The sequence below is a fragment of the Sinocyclocheilus grahami genome, unplaced genomic scaffold, assembly GCF_001515645.1.
Source record: "Sinocyclocheilus grahami isolate Dianchi unplaced genomic scaffold, SAMN03320097.WGS_v1.1 scaffold128.1, whole genome shotgun sequence".
NCBI lineage: Eukaryota > Metazoa > Chordata > Actinopteri > Cypriniformes > Cyprinidae > Sinocyclocheilus > Sinocyclocheilus grahami.
In genome coordinates, this window is record NW_015505307.1 from 1,367,321 (window position 1) to 1,380,070 (window position 12,750).

Below are 12,750 nucleotides of genomic sequence, written 5' to 3' on the forward strand. Positions count from 1 at the left end.
CGAGAGAGCAGAGACAGACAACACAGACAGAACATTGGGGTTGATAGATAAGGCTGAGTGTTCAGAGGCAGCCTCCTTGGCTGGGTCGGGACAGGACAAAAGTTCACAAACGACCTCCTTGACCGAAACAAAGCAAGCAAAGAATTCCCCAATGGCCTCCATAGCCGTGACAGGACAGGATGAGGATTCACAGACGGCCTCCCTAGCCGTGACAGGACGGGCCGGGAGATCGCAAACGGCCTCTATAGCGTGTTCAGAGGCAGCCTCCTTGGCTGGGTCGGGACAGGACAAAAGTTCACAAACGACCTCCTTGACCGAAACAAAGCAAGCAAAGAATTCCCCAATGGCCTCCATAGCCGTGACAGGACAGGATGAGGATTCACAGACGGCCTCCCTAGCCGTGACAGGACGAGCAGGGAGTTCGCAAACGGCCTCTATAGCCGTGACAGGACAGACAACGAGTTCCCTGACGACCTCCTTGGCCGGAACAGAACAGGCAGAGAGTTTACCGACGGCCTCCTTAGCCGTGACAGGACAGGACGAGGATTCACAGACGGCCTCCATAGCCGTGACAGGACGAGCAGGGAATTCGCAACCAGCCTCTATAGCTGTGACAGGATGAGCAGAGAGTTCGCAAACGGCCTCCATAGCAATGATAGGACGGGCAGAGAGTTTACAGACGGCCTCTCTGGCCGGAACAGAACAGGAAGAGAGTTCACAGGCGGCCTCCATAGCCGTGACAGGACGGACAGAGAGCTCACAGACGGCCTCCATAGCCGTGACAGGACAGACAGAGAGTTCACAGACGGCCTCCATAGCCATTACAGGACTGGCAGAGGGGTCCCAGACGGCCTCCCTGGCCGGAACAGAACAGGATGAGAGTTTATAAATGGATACCACTGACACCTCTGAAGATTCTGCAGCAGATGCTGCCACCTCTAAAGGATCTACAGCCGTACCCTCAGGAAACAAGGAAAGTTCATGAATATTCTCCTTAACAAAACAGGCACAGAGTTCAACAACGGTTCCTTCGACTGTGACATGACAGGCTTTGCATGTACAGAACGTGCATTGCTGGGCGCCACCACCATGCCAGGAGCTGACGCCTCGGGAGGTTCTGCAGCGTAGGCCGCCACCTCTGGAGAAGCTGCAGCAGGCGCCATCGCCTCGGGGAACACGGCAGCGTACACCACGACCATGGGAGGATCTGCAGCATTACCCACCACCTCAGAAGACCGCATAGTGGCCGCCGCCCTTTCTAAATTTTCAGAGGTGGTGTATGCAGCCCAGATACACCATAAAGCGATCCCCATTGTGGGAAGCGCTACAGACAGGGGAAATAGTTCAGAAACTGGAGGGCTTGATAGCGCTGGTTTAGGGATGACAGCTACACGTGCCAACACCAGCGGTGGGTCCTCCACGCTGGAAGCCAGTCTGGGATACTGAAGAACAGTCCTTGAGGAGCTGGGTGCAACAGACAGGAAGTGACAGGATTCTGAGTGAACAGACGTGATGTGACGTGACTCTGGATGATCAGCTGTGATGTGACGTGACTCTGGGTGATCAGCTGTTATGTGACGTGACTCTGGACGATCAGCTGAGACGTGACGAGACTCTGGGAGATCAGCTGAGACGTGACGAGGCTATGGCAGATCAGCTGAAACTTGACTTGACTCAGCAATGGAAGCTGTGACTTGAGTTGACTCAGGGGAATCAACTGTGACTTGACTTGACTCAGGGGAATCAACTGTGATTTGACTTGACTCATGATGATCAACTGCGATTTGACTTGACTCAGAAAGATCAACTGTGACTAGACCTGACTCAGGAAGATCAACTGTGACTAGACCTGACTCAGGAAGATCAACTGTGACTAGACTTGACTCAGGAAGATCAGCTGTGACTTGACTCATTATAATGAACTGTAACTTGACTTGACTCATGACGAACAGTTGTGACTTGACTAGACTCCTGACTATCAGCTGTGACTTGACCAGACTCATGATAATAAACTGTGACTTGATGGGGCGTTGTTGTGTCCGCCATTTTGTGAACAGGCTCATCTGTCGCCGCCATTTTGTGAGCGTAATCTAGTGCGGGGGCCATTACAGGAGAGAGTGCGGGGTTGCGTTCCTCCGCGATACCCACAGTAAATAGAGAACCAACAGTCAACAAAGCAAAGTCCAAAAAACAACTCAGTGAGGAACGCGGACCCTCGCATCTAAGCTCAGATCGTAGAGGTTGATTCAGGCCATCACAAAAAAACTCTAGCAAAAGACAGTCTGGTAGATCAGCATAATGTGCTATGGCTAAAAATTTGCGAACATAGTTCTCCAGCGATCGTGGGCCCTGTCTAATTAAGACATTTTTAACTTCAAACCGTTGCTTATAGCTCAAATTTGAGTTCATTATCCATAATAACACTTCCTCCAGTGAAAAAGTAATCTCTCCTGTTGTCTCTCACATCAAAATCTACCAATATATTTGTTTAGAGCCGTTTTGTACTGTTTTTGCTTGTTTGTTTCGCTGTTTTCTGTTAATATGTCTCTCCTGTTTCAGTCTGAATGACTTTTTCACTGGAGAAAGCAATATTGTGGATAGATGCTAAATTTTTCAAAATCTATTCAGATAAACAGACAAACTCATCTACATCTTAAATGGCCTGAGGATGAGTAAAAAAAAACGTAAAACTAATATCATAACAATGGTTGAATTCAATGTTAATGAGGCAAGTTATGATGTTGCACAGTAACCGTAACCAACTAAATAACTTATTCAATTGATTTGTTCAGGACATATTGTGCTCTGTATTTTCACATTTCACTATTCTTTTTCTTGTGTAACCCCCATCAATGTCTTGCAGACTGCTTTTGTGTTGTTGTTCAGTATACCACCCAGCCTCTGTTTAACCATATAATATAAGCATGATGTTCCTTGCTATGCTTTAGAAACACGTGTGCAATCCGGCCTCTGCTATCGCACACAGATGAGCCACTTATGCACAAAACAATGGCTAATTTTTAAACAGCTGCTTTGTAATTCTTCTCAGTGTGAAGGAACAAAGATATATCATTACAATTCTACAGCAAAAACTGAGGATTCAAAAACAAAGCATGAGATGTTCTTAAAGAAATAATGGCAACCATTGTTCCATTGTAAATCATGGGTCTGTACATTTTGCAACATGAGAAAGAAATTCAACAAATACGACCCATCCTTTCATAATTTATTCACCAAGACCTGCAGATACAGTGACAAAGTGGCTCCCACTATAATTAAAGTGACCTAATCCATATAGGAAGAAGGAGAATATAGTTTTTAATACTGCAACAGGCAGATTGGAAATTTTTGATGGGATGATTTTCTTGGATGATTAAAAGGGTTCAGAGTAATTAGAGAGACTGTTGTACTGGAGTAAGGCCATTTTGATATATCCAGCGCATTGACACACAAGATTTATTTATTTTTATTCTGAGGTTGCGAAAGGAAGCTTTATCTTCCAGTCTCTATGAAAGAAAAATCACCAATGAAATATCTGTAATATCTCAATTGTTTCTCCTAGACACCAGTGATGTTAAAGGGGACATCAGTTGAAAATATTTTTGAATAAGACAACCTCCAAGCCATATGTGACAGAAATTCACATGTCTTGTGTGGACATGCCCCACGGAAGAGAGGGGTGGAGTGAGCAATAGCTCATTATCATTTAAAGAGACATGCACTGAAACGGAATACTTAGTTACGGTACTTAAGTACAGTTTTAGAGAGGATTCCTCCTTCTGACATAAATCACGTTTTTTCAGTCGTTATTTCCTTGTCTCGAAGAAGTCTGTGCCCCATCCTGGATCTGCATAGCTTGAGTATTTATTCGTGTAGGGGATTGGTTCATCACTGTAGACCTGAAGGATGCTTATTTTCATATTCAGGTTGTTCAGCAACACAGGAGGCTCCTCAGATTTGCCTTTGGGGGAAAGGGGTACCAATATCGGGTTCTCCCATTTGGTCTGGCTTTGGCTCAATGGATATTCACAGAGTGTATGGATGCTGCTCTGGCACCGCTGAGGCTCCAGGGCATCTGTGTGCTCAACTACCTGGACGATTGGCTCATCCTGGCCCAATCAAGGGAGTTTGTGTGTAGAGACAGGGACATTGTTCTTCACTACATTCGGTCTCTTGGTCTCAGGCTGAACGCCCAGAAGAGTGCTCTCACTCCTTCTCAGTGGACTGTTTTCTTGGGTCCAGCTCGATTCTGTCTCGATGCAGTCCTGTTTGGCTCCTGCTCAAGTATACGCTGTCAGAACATGTTTAGCCCGCTCAAGCTAGGCCATCATGTTTTGGTGGGCACACATCACAGGCTCCTAGGTCTCATGGCTTCTCCTGTACTGCCCCTAGGGCTGCTTCATATGAGACCATTTCTGTGGTTGATAAAACTCAAAGGAGCTCACCCCTCATGGCCAGTCCTCCACCTTCTGAGAGTGTCACACAGTTGCTATTGCAACTTTTTGCAAGGTTGTTTCACTGAGAGCAGTTCACATCACAGGGGTTCTGAACTACACAGTGGACTTCCTGTCGAGTCAGAAACTCAGGTCAGGTGACTGGATGCCGAACCGTCGGACGGTGGCTCAGATTTGAAGTGTTTTCAGCAAGGCGGACGTAGGTCTCTTTCCGTCGCAGGGATCGACCCAATGTCCCCTTTGTTTCTCCCTGTGTCATCCAATACCTCTGGGGATAGAGGATTTTGCTCATCCGTGGCTGGATCTCAGACTGTACGTGTTTCTGCCGGTCAAGTTGATTTGGACGGTCTTGTGCAGAGTGAAAGAGTGCGGGGTTCACCTCCTGTTGATAGTCCTGTTTTGGCCATCCCAGACTTGGTTTTCGGAGCTGGTCTCCCTTGTGGAGTGCGCCCCATGGGAGATTCCAGTCAGGAAAGACCTGCTGTCCCATCTCCAGGGCAGGATCTGGCACCCTTGTCCCGAGATTTGCAGGCTGTGGGTGTGGCCGATCAAGGGTGATCGGTAGTAACCTCTGGTCTACCTGCTGATGTTCCTGAGAATAAGAGAATAAGGATCATTCCACTAGGAGGCTTTATTTTTCCAAGTGGAAGGTTTTTGAGTGTTGGTGTTCGGCTCATGTAGTAGATCCAGTCAACTGCCCAATTTGTTCAACACTGGAATTTTTGCTGGAGAAGTTTGCGGCTGGAGCAGTTGCCACAACTTTGAGGGTTTATGTCGCAGCTATCGCTGCTCGTCAGGATTCGGACAAAGTCCCCTTAGGTAGGCATTGTCTGGTCTCCGTTTATGCGTGAGATCAGGCATCTGATACCTGCGTGCCTTGTCAGTGTTCCTTCCTGGGACTTGTCTATTGTCCTGGAGGGCTTATCAGAGTTGCCTTTTGAGCCTTTGGAGGCTCCCAACCGGATTCTGACCCTTAAGGTGATGCTTCTATTGGCACTGGCTTCTATCAAGCGCGTAGGGGATTTGCAGGCTCTCTCTGTGAGTGAATCATGCATGGAGTTTGCTCCAGGCCTTGTTAAGGTATTTTTCTCATTTGGGTTTCTCATTGGGTTAGGGACGCTATCTCGCTTGCATATGAGGTGCGAGGTAGAGGTCTACACGGGTCCAAAAATACGGGAACGCGAAGAGACCTGTAAATGTGCTAAACTGAACTGACCCGGACCCGTCTATTATTTTGAAAGTTGGACCCGGGCCTGTGCAGAACCGAGAAAGGCCAAAATTGTACTACCCGGAACCGACACAGACCGTCAATTATTTGAAAGATGGACCCAAACCCGGCCGTGAAGACACAGACCTGATTGGACCCGATCGGCACATATTCCACAGCAAATTGCTATTAACAAGTCGATAAACAAGTTGCGAAAATTAAACTTTTTGTCTTACCTAATGTAAGAAGCTTTCTCCCTTGTACCTGACTGTGATGCACACAATCCTCCTTGCCAAGAAAGTTCCAGCCGTGTTATTCCTCTCTTGCCAATTGAAATGCGTAATCCACTCATTATTCCAGTTTCAAAAGTCCACTTGCTGTCACGGTGACGGATGACAAATGTGACTTTGCAGTTTTGCATTTTTTGTATCTCGAGTCAACTTGCATAATTATTTAGACTGTTTGCCCATTTGGATTATAATAACGATTGCTCGTCCAGTGCCATGGCTGCTGACGTTAGCTTTACTTATTTGCCATCATCTCTGTGCTCTCTGAGCCGAACATTTTAGATATAACAACAAGACGGTTCATTCATAATATTATTTAAAAAATAATCAATAATAACTTACATCACTCATGAAGGTATCCATTATCACTGTGCATGTGCATTAACTCCGCCCACCCTGCTTCTGATGACGTCGCTCGTGTTTTGTTTTTTTTTCCCCACCTTATTTCAAATTACTGACTCACACTTTTCTCATCCTAATTTTACAAGTTGAAAGTTACAAAACAACACACGCACAGCACTGACTGACTCTGATAACATCCGGGTGTTCTCCGAGTCCGATCGACTCGGGTATTACACACAATGTTAAACAGACCCGGGACATGAAGTAATAGATTGGGACCCAACCCGGACCCGGCTGACCATTTAAAATATAGCCCCGAACCCGTACGGATCCCAGGTCGGGTCCCGGGTCCTCGGGTCCTCCGTGTAGACCTCTAGTGCGAGGCCTCTTTGCAACATTAGGCATTTGGGCTCACTCTACCAGGAGTTTTGCTTCCTCTCAAGCTCTTTTCAGAGGAGTTACCCTGGAGGATATCTGTTACCGCTTTTCCACTGGGGCTGGTGCCGTAGCTGGAGTCGGTGCTCAGCCAAGAGTGGCCCTCATTCAGAACCGGCTCACGTTTCCACTGGTAGGGAGCAGATCCTTTTCCTTATGTCACCAACCTTTGATAGGAATCGCTTGTTATCTCTTGCAGAAGGAGAAAGTTGATCTATTCTGCCGACCACTGCTTAACTGACATATTTAATTGTTGTGTTAATGTTGTTAATTTACCGGAACTCTGATGGCTTTTAAAAATAGTGCCTTTCAAACTGCGGTCTGTAGTGGAAACTCCGCCTACCAACGTCATAGGTTCCCTTGTTCGAGACCAGCAAGGTTTCGGGGGCCGGTTCTGAACCAGGATCTGGGCACTGGCCCAGGATTTTTTTGAGTGGAAAAGTGCAGCCCGGTTCCCAATTGGGCTCCGGCTCCGGCACCAGGACTGGTGAAAAAGCGGTATGTGTGATGCCAGGCTGGTCCTCCCCTCACAATTTTATCAGGTTTTACAACCTTGATTTAGATGCGGCTCCTGGTTCCCGGGATCTTTCTGCTTGGACCAGTCATCTGGTTTTATCCTGGCCTATTTTGTTTCGAGCCAGAAGTGCAGTGCTTAGCTTGGTGCATTCGTGCAGAGTTCACTGAACCTATGTAAATGAACATCTCGGGTTACTTGTTTAACCCATGTTTCCTGAATAGGGAATGAGACGCTTCTTCTCAAGAAAAGACCCCTCACACATGTCTCGTATAGGACTTTATCTCAACAATGTTTCCCAAGCAATCAACTTCTGAGCAATAAAAGTTTATTTTTATAAAAGATATTTCAGTATCCTCATCCATGCCATCTTTATGGCATGCTCATCTGTGCTGACACAAAAAAATAGCACACAAATGCCCTGCTAGATTGGTGTGACAGCTTGCGAGACGAAATTGAGTTGTGCTGTGGAAGAACATTGTATTTTTTTATTTAAATTGCAACTGAATGGAAACAGGAATGCATTGATTATAAAATATAATTCGCTTACACGCAACAATATGTGTGTATCTAACAGGCCAATTCTGTTGGACAAATAATTGCTCTCAAATGGAAAATTTAATTATATGAACTCCATTTGCATTGATTAAATCCACATGCAATAATGTGATTATGTAAAGTAATTTTACCCATGCCTATACCACCGTTTGTGCTGGCATGCATATTTATACTTAAATCTTTGTGTGAATTTATGCATTTATTAATGACAGTTTTTGACATTTAGACATTTGCATTTATCAGCAACCACTCATCAAAACAGAATTTAAAATCGGAATATATATATTCAGATTTATAATTGTTTATTAGTCTGTGAGCAGTCTATGGAGTGGCGCTCTGAGTTTTAAGATGGATTAATTCAGTCCTCTGCTCTCATAGCATGACACAAAACCAGCAGAGCTTAAAGCAAAGAGGCTTTCTCAGAGTCCTGACCACGGGCCAAACATCCAAGCACTGAGAGAGTGAGATTTGGGCATTATCACAAGGCCGTTTCTTTAGTTTCAGACTGTGGTCTTGCTCAGTGCCAATAAAGAGAAGTGCTGCGGCAAACTCAATACTGATTGCAGCTGTTTTCTGCTTAAATGTATCCTTTCTGTTCTGTTCAATAACTGGTTACAACTTTTGTGTTGTGGATCAAACTGCCAAAGAACAGCACCATGTAAAAACTGAATATTTTCTATATTAAATTTAGCAATATTAAGCGAGTTTATGCATAAAACAAGAACAAATATTTTTCAATGGGGACAGAAAATAAACTTGTTTTTGCTTTGAAAAGGTATGTTTTTCTAAACCCACTAGATGATATTTGTTCTTGATTTAATCATAAACTCTGGAATTTCTTTGTGTCCCCTTCCATTTATTCCTTAAATTTTCTTAACTTGGTCTTAAATGTCTTTACAAAAACCTTAAATTTATCTTCACAAAACATGCAGAAACACTGAAATAGTTTCTAACATTATTTGCATCTAGAGTAAATAGTATTTACTGCTATTTGCACATTCTGTACCTTTATGTCTTGTTAACAAACCCTTTTGAAGGTTAAATGGGTTTCACACACTTCTTTTCAGTGCTGAAACAGTCTAGTAACTGAGATCCTGAGAACTTCTGACAGATTTTTGACTGTGAATTTCATCTAGACAGAGAACATTTTTTGTTTGTTTGTTTTTTGCATGATTCAGAAAATGAGTCCTAAATTTCGTAAGTCCTCATTTATTTTATATTTTAGTTTGACAAGCTACATTTTGCTGTTTCTTTTCTTCTAAACAATTTTTAAGAAATAAACAGTTTAACCAGTGTTCAAGCAGTTTGTCAAGCAAACTGACCCCAGCACAACAACAGCAGAGCCACCTGATTAGACTTTTTGTGTTGTAATTTCTCAATTGGGAACCTTATTGTCTTTAGATAGTTTCTGGGAATGTTAAAATTCAAAACCTCAACTCGATGTCTGATGGCCATTTCATTCCTATAAAAAGCAAAACCTTATCATCTTGAAACAAGGCCTTACCGCTTAATGGCAACCCTAAACCAAGGAAAGCCTGAGGGCTTTTACAAAATCATCTTTCCCAGAAAACTAGGAAAGAAGCCTTGAGGCCAAATCAAGTATTCTCTCACATGTTCATATTCAACATGTTTTCATTTGAAAGTTGTGAATGGTTGATTGTTGTGTCTCTTTTCTACTCTAGGAAGTGAAATACTTCCAGTTTCCTGGAGAGCTGCTGATGAGGATGTTGAAGATGTTGATTTTGCCTCTGGTCGTGTCAAGGTAAGGCTTGATAATGCTCTCGATGGATAACAAGCTGATTTTATGTCTGCAGATCTTCATTCCTAGCTTGAAGAATTATATTTATGTTTGTGCTACACTACCGTTCAAAAGTATTTGATCAAAAATACAGTAAAAACAGTAATACTGTGAAATATAATATTATAATATATTTTACATTTAGATTTATTCCTGTGATGGTAAAGCTGAATTTTCAGCATCATTACTCCAGTCTTCAGTGTCACATGATCTTCAGAAATCATTCTAATATACTGATTTGCTGCTCAAGAAATATTTCTGATTATTATCAATGTTCAAAACAGTTGTGCTGCTTCATATTTTTGTGGAAACTGTGATGTTTTTTTTCAGGATTCTTTGATGAATAGAAAGTTATAAATACAAATCTTTGGTGACATTGTAAATGTCTTTACTGTCACTATTGATCAATCTGGTCAGCCACTTAAACTATATCTTGACCCTACTAGAAACCACGTTCCAAAAAAAATCCTGTCCTTAAACTGCTTTTAGCTGGACACTTTTAGAAAGGATGTGTTGAAAACAACACAAACATTTTTTTCTTCCTAGTATACCATTGTGTCTAGATAAGGACAACCGATTTTGTGTTATTTGAACTCAACCAATGTGTTAATTCTGCCAACACAGAAAGCGTGTTGAAATGTTTTACACACTAATGTGTTATAGCTACCCAATTTGTGTCAAGTATGTGTTATTTTTCATCCATTCACATTTTTACCAATTAATTTCCATGACATTTGAGACAATATACATGACCTAATTCATGACCTAATGATTATTTTACAAGTATACATGTAAAATAAGAATAAAAATCTCAAATCTATCATATCATATGCTAACTAAAATGAATGACTATTAATGCTACTTGTTTGCTTTCTATTTGTTTTAATACCAAGTACAAGCTGCGACTGCCAGACGTTACTCCACACAGAGAACATCACTGAATTTTGTAATTTGTTTAACCAATATTGTCAATTAAACTCAGAACCTGAATTTCACTTTGCAAACTAACAGTAGCAGGCTATACAGTTACAGAAATATACAGAAATTGAATAAACTCTAAATAAAAAACAGATTAATCCTTAAAATGAATTACAAAAGTGATTCAGGAGCAGTGAGTGAATGTCTCTTTGTCTTTTGTTGTTTGATTAATATTAATGACAGACAGACAGCACAACTTAATTAGACAGCTTTCAGAAGACGAATACACGAATTCAGTATACTGATTCACATGCGTTTTCTTTCTCAACGGTTTACATTCACATAAGACAAAACCGAGTGTTTACAAGGATACTCGCCAGGACGGCCATTTTGACATGATTTTGTGTGTATTTAGATAATTATTGAAAAATAACTCAATTTGGTACTCGTGAGGTGTTTGCGAGGTGGCTTTATGTGTGCGCTTTGGATGTGACTGTGAGCCCACAGAAAACCATCTCTGGAGCATGCGAGTGCCAAATGGTTTAAAAAGAAGTGCAAATGATAGACTTTTGTGACGATGCAACAGTGACCCGATTAAGTGGCAAATCTGTCAACTGTCCCAAAACGCGTGCAAAAGTCTTGAATAGCAGCATGCAGCAGCTCGCATGTAGTGCAGAGGAGATGCGCTCACGTGAAGCCATTTTGAGAGCATAAGTGAGGGATATGTGTAAATGCCCCTTGGCCTTCAGACTACAAATGATCACTGGCTTCATCTCACATGCCTGCCATCAGCTCATTTTAATAAACCAATTTCTTTGTCATTAAACAAATTGGCCCAGCTGTGCTAAATTGAGAGCCTTTCTTGATTGAGCCATGTGCATCATGCTCACAACAAATACCCTTTACACAAATACCCAGCTGCATTGCAATTATCTGCGATCTTACTAGAAAAATAAGCAACCAGATATGACAAAACAAGCCCCAAATAAGTGACATACCACTGAAAGTAGCCAAAATAAGTGACCCCTGGTTTCTGTGCATTGGTATAGTGCAATATGGCTGCCCATGTTATGTAGGGTGAACACACGTGTCATTTTCCCAGGACGCGTACTGGCCAGGATTTCTATATTGCCTAAAATATCTAGGTTTTGGCTTTGTTTGCGTGTGCAGACCGATCGGTGTATGACATCAAAATACCATACAGACGGTTCCTTATGCTTTCAAAATGCTCTCGAGGTATTTTGATGTCATACACCGATCGGTCTGCACATGCAAACAAAGCCAAAACCTAGATATTTTAGGCAATATAGAAATCCTGGCCAGGACGCGTCCTGGGAAATGGCACGTATGGTCACCCTAATGTTATGAAACTTTCAAAGCACATAATCTGGGAATAAAAGATAATAAAAGGATGATTTGATGATGTGTAACACAGCCATAAACTTGAAACGTCCAATTTTAAGACATAAACACTGGTCCACTGATGCTGAGAGGAGTGTGAACCGCATAGCAGTGGGTTAAAGGGTCTGGTATCAATGGAAACAGGAGCTGTGTTAATAGTCCACTGACACCATTTCTGAGAAAATCCCATTCAGTTCCTGGAAGCACAGAGCTTTTGATATGTTAGCATATATTTAAAGTATCTCGCATCAGTGAGGAGAAGAGCACATGCTGGTATTCATATGACTATTCATATATCATATATATACAGTGGAGATCAAAATTAGAGAACAATCTATAAATACTTGATTTTTTTCAGAAATATAGTTAATATACAGTGGGTACGGAAAGTATTCAGACCCCCTTAAATTTTTCACTCTTTGTTATATTGCAGCCATTTGCTAAAATAATTTAAGTTAATATTTTTCCTCATTAATGTACACACAGCACCCCATATTGACAGAAAAACACAGAATTGTTGACATTTTTGCAGATTTATTAAAAAAGTAAAACTGAAATATCACATGGTCCTAAGTATTCAGACCCTTTGCTGTGACACTCATATATTTAACTCAGGTGCTGTCCATTTCTTCTGATCATCCTTGAGATGGTTCTACGCCTTCATTTGAGTCCAGCTGTGTTTGATTATACTGATTGGACTTGATTAGGAAAGCCACACACCTGTCTATATAAGACCTTACAGCTCACAGTGCATGTCAGAGCAAATGAGAATCATGAGGTCAAAAGGAACTGCCTGAAGAGCTCAGAGACAGAATTGTGACAAGGCACAGATCTGG

The 12,750-nt window shown here is 42.3% G+C and overlaps 1 protein-coding gene across 1 annotated transcript in view; it reads left to right on the top strand.

Moving 5' to 3' along the window:
• Nucleotides 1-12,750, top strand: part of LOC107590475 (excitatory amino acid transporter 5-like) — a 64,649-nt gene that overhangs the window by 13,966 nt on the left and 37,933 nt on the right. Inside the window, exon 2 of the mRNA XM_016279230.1 lies at nt 9,480-9,559. Within this exon, the coding sequence (XP_016134716.1) occupies nt 9,480-9,559 (80 nt within the window). The remainder of the gene's footprint in view (nt 1-9,479; nt 9,560-12,750) is intronic.